Here is a 26,934-nt window from a genome sequence, read left to right on the forward strand (position 1 = left end):
ACTAAGAAGTCCACATAATGCAACGAAGATCCTGGTGCCACAGTTAAGACCCAGTGCGGCCAAAATAAATAAATAAAATAAGTAAATAATTATATTAAAAAAGTAGGGAGAAATATAAGTAAGGAGAAATACACTGGCACCGGCTTCGAGAAAAGGAGCTGTGGGAGCATCGTAGCTGAGAGCAGCACTTTAGTCTTTTCCATGTAAGACTTCAGGGAAAGGAGTCCTTTAAACAAAAAAGGCTGGCAGAGGTTCCATAATGAAATAACTTTGGGAAGCGTAACATATCACATACCCGTCTCAGTAATTCATGATATACATCAGACCTCCTGCTTTTTATTTATTTATTTTTAAAGTCCTTCCTTCCTTCCTTCCTTCCTTCCTTCCTTCCTTCCTTCCTCCCTTCCTTCCTTCCTTCCTCCCTTCCTTCCTTTCTTCCTTTCTTTCTTTCTTTCTTGGCTCTTTGTTGTGGTGTGCAGGCCTCTCTCTAGTTGTGGCATGTGGGGTTTCTCTCTGTAGTTGTGGCGTGCAGGCTCCAGGGTGCGTGGGCTCTGTAGTTTGTAGCAGGCAGGCTCTCTCGTTGAGGCATGCCAGCTCAGTAGTTGTGGTGCGTGCGGGCTTAGCTGCCCCGTGTCATGTGGGATCTTAGTTCCCCGACCAGGGATTTAACCCGCGTCCCCTGCATTGGAAGGCGGATTCTTTACCACTGGACCACCAGGGAAGTCCCCAGACCTCCTGCTTTTTAAAAGTCACTGTTTCCCACACTGACTTTGCCAGAGAACCCTCCATTCTCTCCCAACTCCACTCCCAACACCTATTAACTCCCGTGGGTCTAGAGCAGCACAGCTGTCCAATAGAAACACCATGAGTCACAAGTGAGAGCCACACAGGAGATTCAAAATGTTCTAGTAGCTAAATTTTTTTTTTTTTTTTTTGCGGTACTCGGGCCTCTTACTGCTGTGGCCTCTCCCGTTGCAGAGCACAGGCTCCGGACGCACAGGCTCAGCGGCCATGGCTCACAGGCCCAGCCGCTCCGCGGCATGTGGGATCCACCCGGACCAGGGCACGAACTCGTGTCCCCTGCATCGGCAGGCGGACTCTCAACCACTGTGCCACCAGGGAAGCCCTAAACTTTTTAAAGTGTAATCTGTTGTAATATACAGTTGATCCTTGAACAATGTAGGTTTGAACTGCGAGGGTCCACTTATACACAGATTTTTTTTTTCCCAATACATTTACAAATATATACATGTAGAACATCATGAGCAAGACTTGTATGGAAGTGGATAGCCTCTCCTTACATAGGCATAAGGTGAGTGATATTTAATACAAAATTAACAGTGCTTGTTTTCTTACTGTTTTATAACTTTGCTTTCAAAGAATTACATTACTGTGGGACTTCCCTGGTGGTCCAGTGGTTAAGGCTCCGTGCTGCCAATGCAGAGGGCGCAGGTGTGATCCCTGGTTAGGGAACTAAGATCCCACATGCTGTGCGGCAAGGCCAAAAAATTTTAAAAAAAAAAGGAATTACATTACTGTAAAGTATGCCTCTTTCTCTCGTAATCGGAGACCTGCATATCAGCCTATCATAATAGGTAAGTGGTTTTTTAGAAAAATATAACAATGTTTCCAATACTGTATTATGAATATGACTGTAATACTATATGCCATAAACATTTTATAATGAATGATTCATTCATTCATTCATTTTATAATGATTCATTCATATAATGATTCATTCAGCCCACAGAGGCTGGGCTACTGTGAAGCAATCGTACAGGCCACCATAAAGCAATCATATTGCTGCTTTTTCTTTACCAATGCATGAATCACTATACCCATACATAAATATAAATTTCTTTTTCACATTATCTTTTCATTTTTGATGTCTAGTGTTAGAGATACATGTAACATCTATAGTGTTTTGTATTATATAAGACAATATTGATGTAGGTACTGACAAGACAATTCATCTTGTAAACAGACGTCATAAACTTAATGGTATGGATATATGCAGTATAGTACTCTAAATAATGTATTTTCTCTTCTGTATGATTTTCTTTTCTTTTCTTTTCTTTTTTTTTGCCTCGCTGCGTTACCTGATCAGGGATTGAACCCGAGCCCTCCGCAGTGGAAGTACAGAGTCCTAACCACTGGACCACCAGAGAATTCCCCCGTGTATGATTTTCCTAAAAACCTTTTCTTTCTTCTTGCTTACTTTTTTTGGTAAGAATTCAGTATATAATAAGTATAACACACCAAATATACGTTAATTGACTGTATGTTATCAGTGAGGCTCTGTTCAACAGTAGGCTATTATTTAAGTTTTGGGGGGAAAAAAAGTTATATGTGGATTTTTGACTGCATAGGGGGTTGGTGCTCCTAACTGTCACATTGTTCAAGGGTCAACTGCGTTTTATTTTGTCCAGAATACCCAAAAGCTATTTTGGAAAAAATTTAAAAAAAAATTTATTTAGTATTTATTTAATCATTTCAACATGTAATTAATATAAAATTAATGAGATATTTTACATACTTTTTCTCATACAAAGTCTTCAAAATCTGGTGTGGACTTTATACTTAGAGCACATCACAACTGGCGCATTTCAGGCACTAACAGTCGTCTGTGGTTAGTGCCCCCCATACTGGACAGCTCCCATCTAGAGACTTTTATAGAACTTAGTTTAGGAAAAACACTGGCCTAGAGGCTCATTTCCCCTTGTTAGCCTGTATGGACAGCCACAAGGTGGAAATCTTTAAGATTTAAGAACAGTTAAAGAGGTATGAATAATATTTACCCTAATTATTTACATATGGTTTCCAAGAGGTTTTGTTTGTGGGATTTTTTTTATGGAAGGGGAGGATGAAGGGAAGGGAGTTGCCATAACCCTTGTTTTCACCAGATTACAACCCCCTACACACACACACACACACACACACACACACACACACACACACACACACAGATATAATTTGGAAAAGGAAAAAAGTTGAATATTAAGTATCAGTTCCAAAGATAACCCTAGTCTAGCCATTGGACTGAAATAATCCTAATCTTCTCTAAGAAGCAAAGTTAATTTCACATGCTTCTTACATATTTAAAGACTTTAATATATATTTCTAAAAATAAGTTTCTTCTATAGCACAGGGAACTCTATTCAATATTCTGTGATAAAGAATATGAAAAAATATATATATGTATAACTGAATCACTTTGCTGTACAGCAGAAATTAACAATATTGTAAATCAACTATACTTGAATAAAATAAATTTTTAAAATAAGTTATTTCTTCATGTTTGTGTAAAATGATCTTAAATACATGAGAAAAAGATCCAATAGTAAATTATTTGAGGAAAAAGCAAACAAACACTGCTAAAAAGAAACTAAAACTGATGCTGAGAGCTCCTGAACCAGGTACTCCCACATAAGCCTCACAGCTGACAAACAGACCCACTTTTACAAACAGGGAACTTGCTGTAGGCTCTCAATCACCTGGGAGCTTGTTAAAAATCCAAATTCTCAGGCCCACCCCAGACCTACTAGGCCAGGAACTCAGGGGGTGTTAAACAAGCCATCCAGGTAATCCTGAGGACACTCATGTTTGAGAACCACTACATCAACACAGAACTAGTATTTAAACCCAATCTGTCTAACTCCAAAAGCTATATATTTTTTAGAAGTTTTTTGGGGCCTTTCTTGGAGAGGGGGCTGAGAATTTTTGTGTGTATGTGTGGTAAAATACACATAACATAAAATTCATCATCTTAACCATTTTTAACTGTACAGTTCAGTGGTATTAAGTACCTTCACACTGTTGTGCAACCATCGCCACCATCCATCTCCAGAAGTCTTTTCATCTTGCAAACCTGAAACTCTGTACCCATTATATGCTAACTCTCCCTTTCCCCTCCCCCCAGCGCTTGGCAACCACCATTCTACTTTCTGTCCCTATGAGTTTGACTACTGTAGGTAACTCATATAAGTGGAACCCAGTTTCACCCAACAGCCTCAACGGCAGAAAGTTTGGAAAGTACAGAAATGCATAAAGAAGAAAATGGAGATCACTTATGATTCCACTGCCTATAGCAGTAACTGCTGTGGACTGAATTGTGTCCCCCACAAAACTCATGTTGAAACCCTAAGCGCTAATGTGACTGGATTTAGAGACAGGGTCTCTAGGAAATAATTAAGGTCAGGTGAGTTCACAAGGGTAGAGCCCTAATCCAATAGGGCTGGCGATCTTATAAGAAGAGGAAGAGAGTCCAGAGCTCCTGTGAGGACAGCAAGAAGGTGGCAATCTGCAAACCAGGAAAAGGGCCTTCCCCAGCCAGCGAACTACCTGGCACCCCAATCTTGGACTGCCCAGCCTCCAGAACTGTGAGAAAATAAGTTTCTGCTGTTTAAACCACACAGTCTATGGTACAGTTGACCCTTGAACAGCTCAAGGGTTGGAGCTCTGACCATCTGTGCAGTCGAAAATCCACATATAACTTTATAGTCAGTTCTCTACATAGGCAGTTACTCTGCATCTGCAGACTCAATCAACTGTGGATCATGAGTACTGCAGTAGGTATTCCGTGAAAAAAAAAAATCCGTGCATAAGTGGACCCATGCAGTTCAAACCCATGTTGTTCAAGGGTCATCTGTATTCTGTTATGGCAGCCTGAGCTAATACTTTGGAACATACTTTTTCAATCTTTTTCTTTAGTATATTTTTATTTTTTAAAGTATGTTTTATATTTAAACGAAATCAAAGCCCATATGCCTTTTTTCACTTTCACAGCATTTTCTAAACCTCCATTCTGCAGACCAGTGATCAGCAGGACACTGATTTTTGGAAAGTGGGTTTTAGAGTGACATCAGGCTTCTACTGCTAAATTTCTCAGTCTTTTCTATACTAAACTGAGAATGTCAAGATGGGAATTTGTTATATTTGATCTCTAAGTGTTTGAGGGGAGAGCTCTGTATTACATCCCCTGCTGTTCTGATAAAAGTATACCACTGGACAACTAACAGGAATTTCAAGGGGCATTGCCTAGTCTTGGAAAGCAATACTGACTGACAGAAATAATTCACTTAAGACAAAAAGTCAATTTCATTTTCTAAAGGAGCCATTCACTCATTCATTCACTATTAGCAAACTAGTCTAATTAAACACTGCTTTAACATTTTTTTATAACAATAATTTTAAAAAGTAGTGATGGTTAAGCTCCAAATTAGTGAGGCACTGTTAACTCTTTGTATGCATGGTCTCACTTAATCCTGGCAAACTTCCTCTGCAAATCCTCAAGCCAGAGAAACTAAGGCACATGCCCCCAGAGAGGTTACATAATTTACTGGAGACAGCACAGAAAGGAAAAGAGCTAGGATTGGAACACAGATCTGTCTCGTTCCAAGGCTATTATTAACTACAATGCTTCTTTCTCTCTTAGTCAAATAACTGCCTTGCTTGAAAAACTTTATGATTTTTTTGTATGTAAAGAAAAATTCAAATACTTTGGCCTTGCATTGAGTGCATTTCACAAACTGTTATCCCAATGTCCCATCCCAGCCTTCCTTCTTTTCTCTCTCGTCTTTGAGAAACTTCTCACTTCATCCAACTAAGATTCCCCATTGTCTTGCCCCTCTTATATACTTCTCACTTAATTTCTTTCTTTCCCACCTAAATTCCTCTGCTTTGCCGTCTTCTCCTGGTCAACAAATTCCTTAGGTTCCAGTTCAAATTTAATTTTTTATATGTGACCTTCATTGCTCATTCTCTCACGCCCCACATCCCATCCATCAAGAAATCCCATCGGCTATACCTTCAAAACAGATCCAGAATCCAACCACACACCACCTCCACTGCTACCTCCCTAGTCCAAGCCGTCATCACCTCTCATCTGGCCTCTCTGCTCTCCCTCTTTTACCCCCTGCATCTATTCTCACCCCAACCTCCTGAGCAATACCTTTAAAACATAAATCAAAACCCTCCAATGAATCCCCATTTTTCTCATGGTAAAAACCAAACTCCTTTTCTATGTTCAGTTGTGAATAACCATTGAGTAAACAATGGCCCCCACCCCCACCCCCAAACCTCTCTGACTTCTTTGTGATTCTAGCCCTTGCTGACTTCCCAGGCCTAGAACTCACCAGGCATGCTCATGCCTCAGGCCCTTTGCACTGGCTGCTCTCTGCCTGGAATGTCATTCTTTAAGATAAGGCTCACTCCTTACTTCTTTTAACTCTCTGCCCCGAGGATCATGACCTACCAGTGACCACCTTCCCATCCCCGCAGCATTCCACATCTTCCTTGTCTTGCTTTATTTTTCTCCCTATAACTTACAAGTTTACCTAGGTATGCTGTCTGTCTTCTCATGAGAGTCCTGCTCATTGAGGCATCTTGGAGCCTAGAATGGCACCTGGCACATATTAGGTACTCAATAATATTTGCTGAATGAGTGAATGGATGGACGCGCTCACACACTTCGGTCAAAGGCTCTCTCTCCTTTGCTCTCTCATTTGGCACTTATCACATGCTGCTGTGTACTTTTCTGCATGTACTTATTATCCACCCACCTAGATCACATGTTCCTGTACCCTCCAAGTGCCCTGTACAAAGTTAGCATTTAATAAATATTTGATGATCAATTATCAGTGCAGTGGCTTTTTCTTTCCAAATAGTTACAGTAATAACTTTTCAAAACATGACATTCCATTTAGAAAAGAAACATTCTGGAAAGGAAGAAAAACACCAGAATATTTTTATTTATTTATTTATTTATGGCTGTACCACGTGGCTTATGGGATTTTAGTTCCCCAAACAGGAATTGAACCCAGGCCCTCAGCAGTGAGAGCACCGAGTCCTAACCTCTGGACTGCCAGAAAATTTCCAGAATATTTTTAACTTTAAATTAATCTTAGGGCTTCCCTGGTGGCGCAGTGGTTAAGAGTCCGCTTGCCGATGCAGGGGACACGGGTTCGTGCCCCGGTCCGGGAAGATCCCACATGCCGCGGAGCGGCTGGGCCCGTGAGCCATGGCCGCTGAGCCTGCGCGTCCGGAGCCTGTGCTCCGCAACGGGAGAGGCCACAACAGTGAGAGGCCAGCGTACCGCAAAAAAAAAAAAAAAAAAAAATTAATCTTAAAAGGATGGAAAATATTTTAAAGATATATACATACAACGCATATACATATATCAAATCCATGTCATGTTCTGAAAATAAATTATTTGCTTTGTGCCTTTCATGTATATTATATCCTGAAGACATACTTGAGAGTCAAGCTCAAGGTAACATTTGGATAGTAAGGTAATTTGGAACATAGAACATATTTTAAATAATGAGTTGAGAATTTATGTAATGTGTGACAAAAATAAAAGGTTAATGTCAAATAGGTTTTATGTCACATTTTTTGACACAATATCAGTTTTAGTTGGGGAGCATCTAATTGTAATGAAAATGTGTTCTATAAACAATTTAAGTTTACATGTATGCATAGAACTAAAGTATTCGTTTACATGAAAACTTTAACACATGTCTCAATATTGTTCATTTTGTGCTGCATATCCAATGTGCACATTTCTGAAAAACCGTTTAGACAACTTTTTAACATTAGATGCAGATCTTTTCAGTCATCTTGACTATAGCACATGCACTATTCTCTTTGTGAGTATTGGTGGGGAAGACATGTAAACAGACCCCTGCAAGACTTATGGTGATTTCTTAATTGATTATTTACCTCATTTAACCTTAGAACCTTAACATGACAGTGCAAATGAAAAAAGAATGTACAGTAATAATATGGTACTCATAAGATATATTAAAAAGATAAGGAAATCTTCTCTGGTATGCACAGGTTTTCACATGGCACAACGTCCATTTTACATTTCTAGGTAAGTTAAGGCCCTCTCCACTCCTCTTTTTCAAACACAGTTCACCAAATTTCATTTATCTTTGATTATTCTCTTTGGACATTTACTTTCAGATTGTTTTACCTACGTAATATATGCTGTAACAGAAAATAATTCTAAGTATACATGTGACATAAAAATCAGACTAATGAAGAGAAACAAGTAAAATAGTTTTAAAACTTTGGGAAAAAAAAAACCCCAACAAAGCTAGAGGAGCAAAGAATTAGGGCAGTAGCTCGAGGGAGAAGTGAGCTCAAAAAAAAAAAGAAATCAGTTATTCTTTACCTTGTAAATTAGACCAGTAAAGTGAAAAAAAAAAACTAAAATAAATAAATAAGCAAGCAAGCGATCCTGAGGTTTATGGATAGAGGTAGCTCCAAACATCTCTAGGTGTAAATCTACATCTTTTAAGTATGATCACACCTAGAGAAAAGGGGCTGGACTCTCATGATCTTTCCAATCCTGATTCTCACAGATCTGGAGAATCAGAATACAAATAGGTCAGTTTATTCTTACTTCCTATTCCTAAATATATTTCTTTGCACTTCTAGGAAGTATCAGAGTTAAAAAATCTAAATGTAGCAGCATTCATTTTTATTTTAAATCCTAGGAGAAATACTTCCAAGTTAAAACCACACAATCGAAAACTTTTACTCTCAGTAATCAGGAGAAAATAATCTGATTTTTTTTGTGTGTGTGGATAACAGTCTCTACACATGGAATGAGTTATTTCTAAATCTGAAGACATTTCTCCACATTAAAAAAAAATCTATTTTTCTACTTCGCAGGTTAGGTCCAGTTTAAAAAACTAAACTTTGCTCTAGAAAACCTTCTTTGACAGTAAGTTAAATTTTGTATGTAATACCTTTGTTTGCCAAACACAGATATAAAGATTTTAAATTTAATCTCTCAATATGGCATCCAGGTTTCTCCAGCTCTACTACTTATTGAGAAATGACTACTGAAAATAATTATAAACTATCCTGTTATTTTATATTCATAAAACTTTCGTGTATATTACACTAAAGCTAAACATTCAACAACTATGGCATTTTTTTTTTTTTAATTCAGGGGAAATGCTTAGGGCTTTAAAAATTATTGCTAAAAATCAAATGATGGGGCTTCCCTGGTGGCACAGTGGTTGAGAGTCCCCCTGCCGATGCAGGGGACACAGTTTCGTGCCCCGGTCTGGGAAGATCCCACATGACACGGAGCGGCTGGGCCCGTGAGCCATGGCCGCTGAGCCTGTGCGTCCGGAGCCTGTGCTCCGCAACGGGAGAGGCCACAACAGTGAGGGGCCCGCGTACCTCAAAAAAAAAAAAAAAAAAAAAAAAATCAACTGATGGTGGTGGCCCTAACACTGTAAAATATTATTCGAAGGAGAGCTGAATACCAACTGTACAATAAAAACCAAGAAATCGGATAAATAAACTGATTATCTTTTTTAAAAAATTACAATAAAAATCTGAAATCACTGCAAGCAACTGTTAAAGATGGGTGATTTTAATACATACAACAGCAGTCTTAACATTCCTTAGTTATGTTCAAAATATTTAGTCTACATAACAAATTTTGAAAGTCTCTCCCATATGACATTTACCACAAGATAATGAAATTCTTCATCTCCCCAAATTAGGCTTACCACTAGTAATAGTGAGAGGGCTGGTTCTCACTGGGAAAGAAGGAAAATTCAGGTTAGCTCTGGCAGCCTTGCATGAACTCATGCACTACCTCAGACTGTTCAGGGACCAACTTAACGATCAAGAGCTGTAGGTCAGCCCCAGTGAACTAAAAAATCCACAGTAAGAATGTTTCATCATCTTTTATTACTGTTGTCCATCAGGGCTCAGCTTTCTCATAGGGTCAAAAAGAAGAGGAAAAAATCCTTCTGACACGTTATTTTACTGGCCTTATATTCAACCTACAGTATGGCCTCTTTAAAAGAATGTTTCCTTAAAGCGAATCACACTTTGTACGTTTTACATCCAAATCTGTACTTTGATTACACTGACAACATTCCAAGCAAGGGAACAACTTGAGCTGTACCATATCATGTTTAATTAAGGTTCTAAGTGTTCTTTTTTCCAATTAGGATTTTTGCTAAGTGAAAGATATGATTCATAATCCCTGATTGCTCCCAAGTATAGAGCTTGGGAGCAATACTATGCATGCCTGACTCACCACACTATGCAAATAAAAAACTGAATTATCTGCAGAAGGAGCAGAATAACTGCTCTGACCTAAAATTTGACTATCGACATAAGATTCTGGGTTAAGATTCTGGGTTTTTTGATCACCACTTTTATTTATCAATAAAACAGTACTTTTCCCTATTCGTCCTATTGAAACAAAGGTCATCCAATTTTAATTTTAAAACCTCAAAATGTTTAACTAGTAGGCAGTCATTTATAGATAAAATCTTATACATGGGCTTAATACTAAGGGCAAAATGTATCGTGCATGGACATGCAGTATATATTCAAATCCCAGCTCTACCGCTTAGTAATGTAACCTTGGGCAAGTTATTTATCATTTCTAAACCTCAGTTTCATTACCTATAAAATGGAACAAACCTACCTACAGGGTGTTGTCAGAATTTAATAATACTAAACACCCGTCAGGGCCCGAAATAATGTTAAGGTTTAACAATATTCTTTCTCCTTTCCCCCATTTTCTTTCTTGTGAAAATGTTACAGCCACAGGTTGGGACACCTGTGACACATGTTTAATTTCTGATGCTACAAGGAAGCACCCTGGATTTCAGATGAACTGAAATAAGCCTTTCCTAGAAAGGCAATACCGTTCATACCTCATTCCCTCACATTTAGGATTTTTATTTCAGGTAATATGAATGTTCAATGTGTTTGCAAGATAAGCCAAAGAACCCACAAAAACAGAAAATGTTCAATTTTCCAACTTTATTAAAAAGAAATTTATAATTAAATAACAACTATATAAAGTTGATTAGGATTACAGGGAAGGGGAACCTGGGTTTCAGATCTGGTACAGTGAGGTCTCAGGATCTTTTCCTGAGCGGAAGCACATATGAGGTAAGGGGGAAAAAAGATCAGGCTGCCTCTCCCCAAGACCTCTTTCTTCCACGTTCCCAAACTGGGTATGTTGCCAGCCCTGAGCACTTGTGAACTGCACTACACGTGGGCAAGCCACCCCAGCAGAGCCGCCTCCTGGGCCCATCTCCATTCAGCGAGGTACCACTTACAAGGTTTCCCTTTTAGGGCTTTCAAGTCCACACCTCCTTCCTTCTCTGTCAGCTCTCCCACTTCACATTCATTTAACATCCACCCCCCCACCCCCCCGCTTTCTGCTAGCCCCCTCACCCACTGTATTTTCCACTTCTACCCTAGAACATTATTGATCACGAGAGAACCATGCCATGCAGATGGAACTGGTATGTTGCTTAATTCATGTTGCCTCACTGCAGCTAAGTACCATTCCTTTCATCCACCTTCCCCACATCTGACACATTCCACAAATTTACTCCCCTCAAACTCAAAACCTTTTGCCTCTGCCCCTGACAAATGACCTTGCTATCTTCCCAGGAAAGACCACAGACCTCTATTTTGTTTTGTTTTGTTTTTTTGCAGTACGCGGGCCTCTCTCCGCTGTGGCCTTTCCCGCCGCGGAGCACAGGCTCTGGACGCGCAGGCCCAGCCGCTCCGCGGCACGTGGGATCCTCTCGGACCGGGGCACGAACCCGAGTCCCCTGCATCGGCAGGCGGACTCTCAACCACTGCGCCACCAGGGAAGCCCCAGACCTCTATTTTGAATCCTATCATCTACCCTGCTCTCCTCTTCTCTAATTTTACTTTACTGTTACTTTTTCTGTAGGCCATTTGGGGAACAGAGGAACCTTATGAAAAGAATGACAGCAGTCTGAGGAAAGAATAGAGAAAGGGAGGTTAGGGAGAGTGCTACAAAGTTCCACTTGGTATTATCTGAATTTAAAAAAAATGACTTTCCCTGTTTCTCTCCCTTTAATCTGATTTTCCTCTTACCCACAGAGATCACAATGTACTATAAGGCCTTGCTGATTTCTACCTATCTCAAAAATGTTTTTTTCTTTGGTTCCCACCATTCTACTCTAACCTGGGTTGTCTAAGTATTTAGCCAGAAAATGGTTACTAAGTGCCCAGCTTGTTTTAAATGCTATGCTAAAGGCTTAGAATAAGTGCGGGAACAGGGAAACATAAGATTTCATGGTCCTACGCCAGAACCTCTGTGTCTACAGGTGACTGTTATGCCTACTCAAGTTTGGGACCATGATAAGAGGGGATACTGTCTCTTTAGCCTCAATAATTTGAGATATGCTTTCTAAACCTTTCTTCCATAGAAAACATAGTACTTTGCAAATAGTCCAAGGCAGTGTGCAAGTAACATCTGTACCTGCCACAAACCTTTAAATGTTAATTCTTTTTCTTTCTTTTTTCTGGCTGTGCCATGTGGCTTGTGGGATGTTAGTTCACCGACCAGGGATTGAACCCGGGCCCTCCTCAGCGAGAGCACGGAGTCCTAACCACTGCTCTGCCAGGCAACTCCCGAATGCATTTTTTTAAATTGTGGTAAAACATACATAAGATTCACCATTTAAGTGTACAGTTCATTAGCTTTAAGTACATTCACATTGTTGTACAACTGTTGTCACTATCCAGCTCCAGAACTTTTTCATCATCCCCGGCTGAAATTTTCTACCCATTAAGTCACTTTTTATTAACCAAAACTGATTTTCATGGTTAAATTCTTCGCCCCCCACCCTCATTATCCTCTCTTGCTTTCCTACCCAAATAACATCTCAAGGTTCATCACTAATCACACCCTTGCAACCACCCTCAATTCCCTAGCTCCTCTCTTCCTATCACACCTGGGGGGCCAAAGGCCAATCTCGGTTGAACTGATCACCTGGCTGCTTTTGCTTCCCTTGTTATAGCTGAACGTTGGTGGCAGAAAACCACACAACTAACTGGGTCGATTGGTTTCACCTTAAATTCAGACCTACCCCCTACCTCCAGCCACTCAATAATGCCCAGCCACCCTATCTGGTGTCTCAGTGAGTTCACTTCCTGCTGTCCAAGGTGAGGTGTCCTCCTCATCTCAAACCATCCACACCCTTTCCTCCTTTACTTTAGGTTGCTGGCCCTGCCTCAGACTTCACTGAGAAAACAGAAGCCACCAGAACAGAGAGCCCTATATTCTATCTCCAATTCCTAAACCTCCTTGCACTTGTGCCAATTTTTTGCCTTCTCTCCTGCTACACTGCAAGATGACTGCAAGTCATCTTGCCCCCACCAAAGGGAAACCCTCTTCTTGTGTTTTGAATTCCCTTTCTCCTTCTGAAGAATTTTGCTCCTTTGGCAGGAATTCCCTGGTGGTCCAGTGGTTAGGACTCGGCGTTTTCACTGCTGGGGCCTGGGTTCAACCCCTGGTTGGGGAACTAAGATCCCACAAGCCGCACAGCGAGGCCAACAAATAAATAAAGAAAGAATTTTGCTCCTTTGGTAGTCCTATTTCTCTTCTGCATTAGTCTCTCCCTATTAGATATTCTCGCTAGCCTACTTGAAAATGCTCTTCTATTTCCCATCATTTCTTAAAATGCGCTTCCTTGATCACACCTCTCCAACCACTGCTGCGCAGTTTGTCCTCGCTTTACGGGAAAACTTCCCCAACAAGCAGTTTACATTCACTTCACTCCCATTCTCTCAATGCATTCCAACCTGGCTTCCATCCTCATGTGCCACTGAAACTACTTGTCAAGAGAGCCAAATCCAAGTGGAATTTCTCTATCCTCACTGTTTAACTTCTCAACAGTATTTGGCAGAGCAGACCAGTCCTTCTTTTCTTGAAAGGGATAATTCGCTCTCCTGCTTTAATGCTTAACCTTCTCGGTCTACTTTACCCAACCTTTACACACTGGAACTTTAAGGGCTTGATCTTAAGTCTTCCATGATCACAAATGATCTCAACCAGTTCCACGACATACTATCTCTATGATAGTGACTCCCAAAATTTATGTCCACTCCACTCAGCTCAACTTGAATATTCACTGCCTACTCGACTTTCCACTTGGATGTCTCACAAGTTTTTCAAAAACCTAAAAGGTTCCACATAGAACCCACCCCTCACACCTCTCCCTCTCCTAGTCTTCTCTACAAGCAATTGGTACCACCAGCCACCAAAGCTTAGGCCAGGAATCTGAAGGCATCCTTGATTCCTCCTTCTCTCTCCACAGCCAACCCATGAAGAAAATACTCCTGATTCAACCTCCAAAACATATCTGAAACCCACCATCTACTCTGCTCCATCTCCACTGCCACTGTACTTGTCTAAGATACTATCAGCCTTGAGCTGACCATTGCAATAGTCCCCTAACTGCCCTCTCTGCTTCCTCTCTTGCACCACAGAGCAGCCAGTGATATTTAAAAACAAAAACATATCACTGTCCTAATTAAAGTCCTACAATAGCTTCTCATTTTCATTAAAATCTCAAAACTCCCACAAGCCCTAATATAAGAGGCCCTGCACTCTCTCTCTCTAGGTCACTGCATTCTCCTCCTGCTTTTCTCTTTTCTAACACCCGCACCCTCTGGGTGCAAAGACCCTCTAAAGGTCTTTGCACTTGTTCCCAGGCCAAGAATGTCTCCCCAGCTTTTCACATGGCTAGCACATGCTCATGTGTCAAGTCTCAGCTCAAATGTCACCTTTTCAAAAGGGACACTCCTTGACTCTTACTAGCCAAAACAGCCATTCCCTACAACACACTTTTAGACCCAACAGCTTACTAACTTCTTATAAATTTTCTTAACCTGTAATTATCTTGTTTGTGTTTACTTATTTCCTGTTTTTCCCACTATACTATAAAGTCCATGAGGGCAGAGATCTTGTCTGTCTTGAATTTCACTAAAGGCTACTTTAAAATAAAGAAGCTACTCTTTCCCTCTGAGCAGGTTTATTTTAGATTTCCCCTCCTTTCAAGCTTTATTGGATTTTAGTCAAAGAAAATAATTACTCTGGCATTTACCATGAAAAACAAGGGGAGAAAAACCACATGACACAAATACTAGGACTCCACCCACTCACTAGTCTAGACTGGACACAGACTGCACACAGGTATCCAACAGTTTGCCCCTTATAAAACTTTTCAAAATGTAGAAGGACAGAGGAACGTGGATATACACAAAGATAATATAATTTTGACATCTGCATCAAAAATCAAAGTTTCCAACCATTCCCCCTAGCAATCACTAAACACTTTAGAATAAAGAAAATCTTAGAATTTTAGAATAAGGAAAGAAAAGCACAAAATAACTAGAATACGTAGTCCTTGCTCTAGAGAAGTTAATGATTTCCTCACTGACTCGGTTCTCATTTTGGTCTGGTTGGCTATTCATTACCTGCTCTGGATGTTTCTTCCTGACCTTCTGTTTCTTTAATGCATACTCTGTTCTTATCAAGTCTCATGTTTAGAATAACTTTCCCATCCTACTTCCCAAAACCCCAAAAAAATACCTTTCCAATTCAAAATCAGAAAGAACCCTTCCTTTCAAGGATTTATCTCTAGGTTTTTATTTCAGGGTATTTCCTACCCTATTCCTAAATTCTGTATCAACCCTAGATTCAATTCTATCAATATTTTTGTTGCATAGCTGTCTTGACTAAACTAGATGGCCCGGCTAGACCTAGAAGCCAGTATGTTATGTAACTTGTAATAGAATGAAATTATCTACTTTAAAATATATGCTAAGATTTTAAAGGCTTGCAATACTTAAGTTTTCTTTCTGTAAGAAAATCATTTCAACGATTTGATAAATGGCGGAGGAGAAAAATAAAAATAATGTGAGCAATAAAACTGTGCTGAGGGCTTCCCTGGTGGCGCAGTGGTTGAGAGTCCGCCTGCCGATGCAGGGGACACGGGTTCATGCCCCGGTCCAGGAAGATCCCACATCCCACATGCCGCGGAGCGGCTGGGCCCGTGAGCCATGGCCGCTGAGCCTGCGCGTCCGGAGCCTGTGCTCCGCAACGGGAGAGGCCACAACAGCGAGAGGCCCGCGTACCGCAAAAACAAAAATCAGAAAAAAACTGTGCTGAAACTCAAAATGATATAGACCTCGTCTCATGTTCCAATTCAAGAGAGCCAGCAGCACGGTCCATAGTGTAGTACAGCGATATTTTGAATGTGTATCTGTGTCACAATGGAATCACCTGGAGAGCTTTGGAATAACACAGAATCCTACATATTCAGGGGATCCTGGATGAGCCAGAATTTCAAAACTGGAGGGAGTTAGGGGCATTGAGAAGTTGAAAGCAGGAATCTTAAAACTGAGACTGCCTAACACATTAGACCTTTTGAAAAAACCTCAACTGTCCCTGACAAATGGATGTTACAAATCTGTATTTTAAAACATCTCCCCAGTTGATTCTGATGCTCAGATTTGGAAACCACAGATACAGAGCCAGGAACATGGCTTTTGGGATCCACTGTCAATTCTACCACTTAAAACTTCCGAGACCTTGAACAATTCGAATATCTTGGCAAACATTTTTAGTTCCTCCCCTGGTAAATATATACAATTCCTGGCATACAACAGTGTTCAACACATGGTAGGTCTTATAGGGCCTAAAACATCCACTATAGTATTTGTAAACACAAGCACACACCTAATAGTGCCACTATGTTACTTTTATCCACCAGAAATTAACTATTTACTTTCCATCTCGGTGGGCTCCTAGAGAGATCAGAGCTTTACCGATGTTTTTCCTCCTCCCAATAATCTTTTCAGTAACAATTGAAAACAAAGTTAAAACCCACACACACTTTGATAAACAGCTACTACAGGACAGATAAATACTTATATGAATGCTTCTAAGGAAACACTTTAATGAGTGGGGGAACTGAGAAGTCTTGTATGATCAGAAAGAGATGAACCAAAACACAGTGCTTTTTTGTTTGTTTTGTTTTTGTTTTTAGAAAGGAAAAGGAAAAAAGTCTCCGGGGTGTTTCAAGGCGAGTTTAATTTTTCAGATCAGAGTTCTAAGAAACTATCGTAATTTACTACCATTTGGAATAGGGGATATGAAAGCCAAAAAGAAGTTTCAAGTCACTGGAACCCATCAGCTTCCCACAATTTGACAACTAGAGGAAAGTCTCTCCAGGGTTGTGATAAGACAACCAACTAAAAAAACTAACATAGGGTACCTATACAGAACCACGCTACTAGAAGGCAGGCAGACACTGTCCTCGACTCTTTTGTCTGCAATTTTGTAACCTGGCTCGACTTTACTCTCAAAATGAAGTGGAAGAGGATGCACGAAAAGCCTCCATGCCCTGCCCGAAGCCGGGCCAGGGAAAGCAAAGCCGTCCAGGTTCAAGCCGTAGGAAGACGACGGGAAGCCCTCACCTCCAATTTTGACTGGGGCGGGGGCGGAGGGGGCTGCGGGTTCAGGGAGGGAACCCCTCGGCTGCAAGGCCCGACCCTCAGCCCACTTCCTTCCTCAACGCAAGTGGTAAAAGGAACAAGATGCCGCCGGCCCCAGCCCCTTCCCGCTCCGAGCCGGCTGCCTCGCCTTTCGGGTCTGGGGGCACTGGGAAGGACCAGGCTACTCGGCCCCGGGCCCAAGTACAGATTTCGGCCCCCGGAGCGTAGCCCCCACGCCCCGGACCGCCCAGCGCTGGGGTCGGCAAAGCGTCCCCGAAGGGCGCCGCCCGCGCCGCCAGGTAAGATGGCGCCCGCGGAGCAACTGCGCCACCAGCCCTGGCGACAGGCCAGGCCCAGCGCCATCTTAGCGCCTTCCAGCTACCACCCCCCCACCCCGACCCGCACAACCCCCGCAAGATCCTGCGTCCGGGACGATCCGGGGCGCGAGCCGCGTCGGGCCCGCGCACTGTCGGCCAAAAGAGTGCCACCGAGCCTCTCGTGTCTTCGGACCGGCCGCACAGGCCCCGCAGGAGGCGCCTGGCTGGGCCGAGGGTCCTCCGCGCGGCACAAGGGCTCATCCGGGCCAGGCCGCGGGTCGTCTGCGGTGCTTTGGACCCAGGCAGCGAAGCGACGGGGAAGGGCCAGTCCTGCCGGCAGGCGCGCTCCGAGAACCGGGCCGGACCGGGCCGGGGAGGCTGACCGGCCCCGAGCTCTCCCAGCCGCGGCCGCCCGCACAAGCAGCGGGAAGGAGGAAGCCAGGATGAAAAATAAACCCCGTGCAGCCGCCGCCTCCCTCCCACCCGCTCCCCTCCCCCTCTCGAGACGCGGGGTCCATTTTGCCGAGAAGAAAGAAAATGCGATTCACACCCAAGAGCTTCCGAGAGAGAGAAGAAACGAGGGGGGGAAAACCGAGGGGAGGAGATTGGAAAAGCTTATTTTTCTTCCTCGCTCGCCGTCACTCCTGGCCCTCCCTGCCCCTGCTCACGGCCCCGCCGCGCCGTCCTCCCCTCGCCGAGCCCCGCTCCCTCCTTCCCGGCTCCCGGCGGCTCCGGGGGGTGGGGGTGGGGGGCGGAAAACACACTCGCACTCGCGCACACAACTAATTTTAAACCGGCTCAATCAATGAGTCATTAAACGGCTTCCCTCCCCTCTCCTCCCCACCACCAACAGCCACGCCATCCCCCTTCCCAGGCTCTCCCTCTCCCCGCTCCAGAAATTTGCATCCGCGGAAAAGAAAAAAAAAAAAAAAAAAAAGGCGCCGGGGCCCCCACCCCGCCTAGGCGCCCCCATCCCAGCCCCGCCGCCCCCTGCCCGCCCGCGCCCTCGCCCGAGACACTGAACTTCGTCTTCCCGGGGCCCGGGCATCGCTGGGAAAGGCATAAACACTCGATTCCCCTTTTCTCCGTGTCCATTAAACATCCACCCACCACCACCATCACCCACCCACAAACCCACCCCCCCCCAAAAAAAAAAACACAGCCTTAGCCAATAGCTCTCTGGGCTGAAACCTAATATCCTGGTTTTGGCAACTCGGTGTTTAATTTGCTCCTCTTTCTTTTCTGTCTGGAGATATATCTCCAGCTCCCCCCCTCGCTTTTCCCCTCCCCGAAGGAAAGAGGCAGAGGAAGGAGGTTGTGTGTGTTTTTTTTTTTCTCCTTGAAATTTTTATCACAAAATTATAATACACTCAAAGGGAAACTCACCGTCATGAAAAAGCAGTGCCTTGTCAACGGGGTTTCTGCGCCATCGCACCAGGGGCGGCGGCGGCGGCGGCGGCGGGCGCGGGGCGCGGGGCGCGGGCGCGGGAGCTCCCGGCCGAGCGGCGCCGGCCACACGCGCTCCGCTCTCTCTCTTGCTCACCCCCGCGCCGGGCGGCGGGCGCCCGCTCCCCGCGCCCGCCCGGCCTTCATGCTCTGCGCCCGGGCAAACCGCTCGCCTCCTCGTCTACCTCCAAACTTCGGTTCTCGCCTAGCAAAAAATGTGAAGATTAGGATTTTTTCAATTAAATTTTTTTTTTTTTTTTAGAAAAATCAAGCTCCAAAGCTGATAATTCCTGTTTCCTTTGGGATTCTTTTTAACTTCAAGAAATGCCGTGGTTTAGTCAAGAAACAGGGTTATTGGCTTTTTTTTTTTTTTTGAAGATCTACAAGATGCGTGCTATTCTCCGCAGGCGCCCTACGCGCGCGCACACACACACACACACACACACACACACACACACACACACCAGTTTTAGCTGGGGGGGGGACGCCGATGGGGGGGGTTAAAAACAAAAAACAATATTTGTTTAGAACTCTAACTGGAACATGTCCCAGTACATACTTTTTGCATATGCTTTAAAAAAAAAAACACACACAAAAACGAAAACATAACTTTTAACTTAGTTATTTGGCAAATAACTGATTCATTCCAACTTTTAAGTCTAAGCTTTCCTTTGCAACACCCTCTTTCCATTCCAAAATGCAGTGAAACCTTATCTGTAAACCTGTATATTAACATTAAAACAAAAACAACAACAAAAAAACTTTAGCAGCCAAGATGAAGGTGAGGAGCTAAGTAAGTCACTCTCAAAACATACAGTTCCCACTGCTTTCTCTTTATTGCAGATAATTGTACGGCCACATTTGTAGAATTTTCATGACGTGATCCCCAGTCTTAAAAAGAGAGCTTCCCAAACATCCAGTGAAATAGAATAGGTTAAAAAAGAGAAAGAGAGAGCTACCCAACCTTTTAACATTCTGTAGTCCAAGTATAATTACCACCCATTTTTAATATCAAATCTCAAACTGAGACGTTTCCATAAACCATCCAGCATCCAGAGCATTTAAATAAATGTTAATTATGACTGTGGATTGGGAGTGGGTGCCTTTGTGGTTTAGGTTAATTACATTTACTTTTCCTGTAAATGCCCACAAAAATATAGTGGGGGTTTTGTTGCCTTTTATTTTAAATAAACATCAAGGTAAAAGATAAAGTGAACAAAAATGTGATTCAGATTTTAAAAAATACATATGTAAGCCCCAGAAAAACTCTAAAATTATTTTTATTTATTTATTTATTTATTTTGCGGTACGCGGGCCTCTCACTGTTGTGGCCTCTCCCGTTGCGGAGCATAGGCTCTGGACACGCAGGTTCAGCGGCCATGGCTCACGGGCCCAGCCGCTCCGCGGCATGTGGGATCATCCCGGACCGGGGCACGAACCCGTGTCCCCTGCATCGAGCAGGCGGACCCTCAACCACTGTGCCACCAGGGAAGCCCTCTAAAATTATTTTAAATTAGTTTGTAATGCATATAGCAATGGGGTCCTGCTGATAAACAGGAAATCTCAAACCCATATCCCCCAGATATTTGTTGAGTTCTAAATACAATTATCCCTAGATTTAAATTACTTAAGTAGAATTCGTTAGTTTCTAATATAATAATATCCCCTTAGCATTAAAAAACATAATGGTAGCACACCTTGTTTGCTTTTAGAAGGATACTGTAACTATGCTATTTTATTGCACAAGGTAAGTATGTCAAGGTTGGCATACAATGTTGTCATATTTAAGATAGAAGATCTTTTTAAAAAACAAAACATATCTTGTTCTAGTAACTGCCACTCTGTCACTCACAATGTGTGCTTTGTATTTAGACCTACCTCAATAAATACAGTCAGTGATTTAGTATCACATAGTATCATGGAGGTGTTTTCTCAGATGTGTGTTGTGTTCACATTCAACCAAGGTCTTCCTGGAACAGTAGTCTTTGCATAAATTTGCATATTTCTCTACACTTGACAGTTGGACCAACCAGTTTTCTAATTGGCTTGGGAAATTTTAAAACCTGTTTTAAAGTGCCTTTGGATTGGCTGGATTTTAATTATAATACACATTTTGAAGAATTACATTTCAAAAGAGTCCATAGATTATTCATTGCAATTAGGGCCCACCAAGCAAGTTTTACAGTTGTTGCTCCACAGCTCCAATGAAATATTAATGGATTTCAGAAAGCTGTTCTCCCAAGTAGGCCAAGACCCCTAAGAAACACAAATCTGACTTTTAAGAGATCACCTAACAAAGAGGTGAATTCAGGAAGAGGATAGGGCATGGCAGGCTTTTTCATGAATGCCCAAATATAAGAGCACTAACACTTATTGAGGGCCTACTAAGTGCTGCCAGGCATTATTCTATATACTTTATTCTTATCTTATACATTATTGCATGAACCTTAACACAAACCGATAGAATAATGTTTAATTATCCAGATTTTTGCAGATGAGTCTCCCAGTGGTTTCTGTAATTTGCCTGAGGTCATCAGTCTAATAAGGGCTGGGGGAACCCAGGCATGGTTGACTCCTCAACTCACCCTCTCTTCAAGGCCCAAAAAGGATCCTAGGAACAAGCAGTCCTTGATGTTTCAATATAAACCAAGTTCAGTGGTGTGGTATAGGCAGAGGGGACCACCCTCTAATTGGGGAAGACCTACTTTGAGAATGCCAGTTGTCAAAGGTAATTTAAAATATTTCGGGGGGGGTTAAAAAATATTGGGACAGCAGTGGGGAGAATCTCAGATTCACCAGGTAACATGAAAATCAATATCATTTAATAATAAAAAACAACTTCTTAAATTTTTTTGCATGCAAATAAAAAAATGTAACATTTTAAAAATGGGATATCCCTTTGTACATAAAATTTTAAGTTATGATTTATATAGACAGGATTTTGGTATCTGAATGTAAGATTAGGAAACTTCTAAAGAGGAAAGTTCTTAAAATGGCTTGACTATATGCAAAAGACTTTAATTGTATTGCCTACAATTTAATTATGTACAATTAAATGTTCACTCCTATGATGCTCGTCTGTGTATGTGACCTAGAAAGAAGGGCAACTGGACACAGGAGAAAAAAAAAAGTTGTAATCATAATTGATACATTCTAGCATGTGTTTGGGCCTCTAAATAAAAAGGTCCAATGTCCACATAACAAGTAAAAGTGGAAATGTTCCTCTTTTTCTGTGTTCTTCCTCCAAATGTTCCCCTTGGTTGGTTGGCTGTTCTCAGAGGGGGAGAATGCAAATGCTGGAGATTAAGTGGTGATATGCATGACCAGATGTGTCCAGATGTGACCAGATCACAGAAATCTGAAATATACCTGATAAGTTAGTAAGTGCTCTACACAGTGTTTGTGACATAAAAAATTAAAAGTTCTCAATGTGCATAAATAAGGTAGTTACTTTTATTTGTACCTCTTGAGGTACTTATATTCTGAGACTTAAGGGCACTGGCTGTGTACTGAGACTGACTACAGTTCAAATTCCACCTTTGTCACACACCAGGTGTGTGGCTCTGGGCAAGTCACTTCACCCCACAGAGCTTCAACTTCCTCATCTATAAAACCGGGATAATTATAGTACTCACATCTGAGAGTTATTTTAAGGATTCGGGAACTAGCGCACATAAAATGTTTAGCATGGTGCCTGAAACATAACGAGAGGTCAGTATATTCAGCTAATCTTCTATCGCCTCATTTTAGTTATGTGTCGAGTTGAACCATGTGAAGTCTTCCCATGTAAATTTCCAATGGCAATCTCACATGATTCCACCTAATATATCTCTCTCATGTTCTGTCCAGGATAGGGAGCTCCGCAAAGGCTTTTTATTTTCTAAGGGCCTAGCAGAGTACTTTGTATACAGTTAGCTCTCAATCAGTACTTGTGGGATAAAAGAAAAACAGGCCCAATCCACAAGATGTATAAAAATATAAGAAATCAGGGACTTCCCTGATGGTTCAGTGGTTAAGAATCCGCCTGCCAATTCAGGGGACACAGGTTCGATCCCTGGCCCGGGAAGATCCCACATGCCTCGGAGCAGCTAAGCCACAACTACTGAGCCCACACGCCACAACTACTGAAGCCCGTGCGCCTAGAGCCTGTGCTCTGCAACAAGAGAAGCCACGACAATGAGAAGCCTGTGCACCACAACGAAGAGCAGCCCCCACTCACTGCAACTAGAGAAAGTCCGCGCGCAGCAACGAAGACCCAACACAGCCAAAAATAAAACAAATAAATAAATTTATTTTTTAAAAAAAAATCTGCCTGCCAATGCAGGGGACATGGGTTCGAGCCCTGGTCCTGGAAGATCCCATATGCTGCAGAGCAACTAAGCCCGTGTGCCACAACTACTGAGCCTGTGCTCTAGAGCCTGCGAGCCACAACTACTGAGCCCATATACCACAACTACTGAAGTCCGTGTGCCTAGAGCCCGTGCTCTACAACAGGAGAAGCCACTGCAATGAGAAGCCTGTGCACCGCAACAAAGAGTAGCCCCTGCTCGCCGCAACTAGAGAAAGCCTTTGTGCAGCAACGAGGACCCAACGCAGCCAAATAAATAAATAAATAAATTTATTTAAAAAAAAGAATACAAGAAATCAGTGTATTTCTACCTAGATACCTATATATTAAGAGGGTAATACAGTAAGTCTCCCTGAACCACATAAAACCATTGCCCATTTGATCACAGGCAGTATCGCCTAACGGTTTAGAAGTTTTTCCTCTCCCTCTCTCTCTCTTCCTCTCTCATCAAGTAGACCTTTATCATTGCCGCTTTTTAGCCATGTAAACTTGGCCTATTTTTTTTCTTAACTTCTCTCACCTCAGTTTACTCTTATGTATAGTGAAGGTGACAATATGTATATCTCGGGTCAGTAGCAGGGAGAGTTCAATGATATTAGGATGCAAAACCCTTGTTTTAGTGTTCAATATTAGTTGCCATTACTGTTGTGGTTGTTAATAGTATTATTAGAAGTAAGTGGGGACTTCCCTGGTGGCTCAGTGGTTAAGAATCTGCCTGCCAGTGCAGGGGACACAGGTTCGAGCCCTGGTCTGGGAAGATCCCACATGCCGTGGAGCAACTAAGCCCGTGTGCCACACATACTGAGCCTGCACTCTAGAGCCCACAAGCCACAACTACTGAGTCCGTGTGCCACAACTACTGAAGCCCGCATGCCTAGAGTCCGTGCTCTGCAACAAGAGAAGCCACCGCGATGAGAAGCCCGTGCACCGCAACGAAGAGTAGCCCCCTCTTGCCGCAAACAGAGAAAGCCCACGCACAGCAACGAAGACCCAACACAGCCAAAAATAAATTAAATTAAAAAAATAAAAGAAGTAACGTGGAACTGTTTTCAAAGCAATGGTAAACAAGCAAATTACTGGAGTAATTACAAATGTTTTCAGTAACTTGCCTACATTATTATTTTATTCGATACATGAGTATAAACACTTTAAATCATCTTTGTAGAGACTAAGGCTATTCTAGTCCTGACACATTTCAAGCTGGTTATTTTCCTTGACAGACTTTAAAAAAAAAAATCTGAACTCCTACAAGCTTCTAGTACAAGGATAAGGAATATAGCAGAACTGTTTAAAAAAATAGAGGCATCGGCACTCCCACTGGCCTTGCTGTCTTACACATCCAGCCTGTTTCCCCACAGAGTATGTGAGGGGGAGGATAGTCATCAGGTTAGGAGGATGCCACACACATGCCTTGGAGGTGCCACTCACCAGCTCCCAGGCCCCTGTGATGCCAGAACTCCCAACATCTCCTCAACAGAGCGTCCCTTCCACTCCACCACGCCCAGGAGGATGGTGGGTTGTAGAGGCAGTGGAAGAGAGGTCTCATAAGCTCAGAATTTGGTGAGAAAGTCAGCCTTCAAGATAGGATACCCATGCAAAGGGGCTTGCTCAATAAATAAATGTCAGTGTCCTTTCTGAAAATGAAAGTAAGAGGTAAGACATCTGAAGAAAGAACCACCCCTAAAAGATGACTTGTAAAAACAAGTCGAATACAAATAAATAAGTAGGTACAAAGCAGGCACCAAGATATATCCTCAACGCTGAAGAAAAACAGTGAAGGAGTAGAGACACTGTATCACCTCCACAAGTACTTCAATCACATTACGTGAGCATAGTAAAGTTAATAAGGCAATTGTAGAGCTCCCATGAAATACCCCTCAGACCATACAATTCTCTCTTTCCTAAATCTTCTAATTACTAGGGCCATTTTCCAGGTACTCTGATACTGAACAAAGGTACAAGTACTTTTGTACCCAAAAAGGTTTAGACACCTCCCTCACTGTAAATCATACTAATCAACCAGCAGTTTGGGTATACTGATCAGTCCCTTGTGAGTTAGATTAACTTGAGTCAGGTCTAAGACAGCAAGGAGGTTGTTCAGAGATGGGCAATCAGAGCAAAGGACATGTACTCTCAACATATTTTAGGATCATGTATGATTTCTTCTTATTCTCTCACCTACCTTAACCCATGCAACCCACCTCCAAAATCTCCCTCAAATCCAGCCCCTTTTCGCCACTAACTGCCTCACCTAAATTCAGGCCCTTACCTCTTGCTTCCTCCCAATTTTACGTCCCTCCAATTAATCTTCTATCTAAATTACTACCCCAAATCACCTTTTGAAAACCCAGAGTTGTTCATGTCACACCTCCATTAGCACCTCACTGCCTGGGGAAGCTTATTAGAAATACAGATTCTCAAGGCCAAACCCATCACCAGAAAAATGGAGTTTCTGGGGAGAGCTGAGGCCCTGATGTTTGTACTTACAAGTGGTTCATTAGCTCCACCTGTCTTCCCAGGAGCATCTCTAGCCGCTCCTCTCCTGGTACCCTGCAGTCCAATCACAGAGAACACCTATCCCTGAACAAGAACAAACTCTTCTCCATTTGGGCATATCCTTTTCCCTCCGCCTGGAATGTCCTTCTTCTTCTGGGGCAAGCCCACCGTTCTGCAAGGTCCAGTTCAAATGCTACCTCCTCTGGGAAGACCTCCTCCACCCCTACATCAGTGGCTTCAAAACATCGTCTGAGATTCAACTTCAAGAAATAGATTTCACATTCCAATGCAATAGATATATAACTGAAATGAAGGTTTCAGAAAACAATATCTAAACTTACTATGGAGGATGTAACTTGATCTATTTCATCCTATCATCCCATTTTAAAAAATGCTGTTGGCCGCCTTATACATCATGGATTTCATGATCCACTAAGGGAGGCAACATTCATTTGAAAAATACTGCTGAAAGTGAACAAATGACCCCCTTCCCTATGCATGTGATATGTACTCTATTATACTGTTTATCACACTCTACAGTAATGATCTGTTTACAGTCTGTCTCCCACTCCACTTCCCTCCCCCCATCACGCAAGCACCACAAGGAAGTCAGCATATCCTTGGGCAGTTACCCAGCCGTTGACAAATGCGGAAATGAGAATATTGAAGAAGGAATAATTTAATTGCTTTTGCTCCTGTCTAATTTTTTTTTTAACCATTTCTGGTTATGGTTCACAGCATAGTCTATCAGTGATTCCCATGAGCCTGGAAATCATATTAGCTTCAACCCTTTAAGTTAACAGCAATTTTAAAAAAACAGCCATTTGTACTTCAGTACAATTTAACCAAGGTGTAAATTTTTCTTCCCCTCAAAAATAAAAACCACGTATAGGCAAAACCAACCAGAAAATATTCTGTCGGGTTGCTAGCTTGCTAAGATAGTACAAATGTGGGCAAACAAATCTCTTCCTTAAGACACTTAGAAGCAAATATTCAAAAACCTCAAAA

General features: G+C 42.3%; 1 protein-coding gene across 5 annotated transcripts in view; it reads right to left on the reverse strand.

Moving 5' to 3' along the window:
• BICRAL (BICRA like chromatin remodeling complex associated protein) overlaps positions 1–26,934 on the reverse strand; it is a 104,521-nt gene that overhangs the window by 62,431 nt on the left and 15,156 nt on the right. For 2 of the 5 annotated variants that reach the window (XM_079932916.1, XM_079932917.1), the window contains exon 2: positions 19,023–19,287. Coding sequence is in view for 1 of the 5 variants with exons in the window: in XM_079932914.1 (XP_079789040.1) it covers positions 956–1,013 (58 nt within the window). In the remaining 4 variants the exon portion in view is untranslated. Of the gene's footprint in view, positions 1–955; positions 1,039–19,022; positions 20,186–26,934 lie in introns of those variants that run through there. The other 3 variants (XM_079932915.1, XM_079932920.1, XM_079932914.1) reach the window with 3 other exon arrangements.

Source organism: Stenella coeruleoalba (genome assembly GCF_951394435.1).
Source record: "Stenella coeruleoalba genome assembly, chromosome: 10".
NCBI classification, from domain to species: domain Eukaryota; kingdom Metazoa; phylum Chordata; class Mammalia; order Artiodactyla; family Delphinidae; genus Stenella; species Stenella coeruleoalba.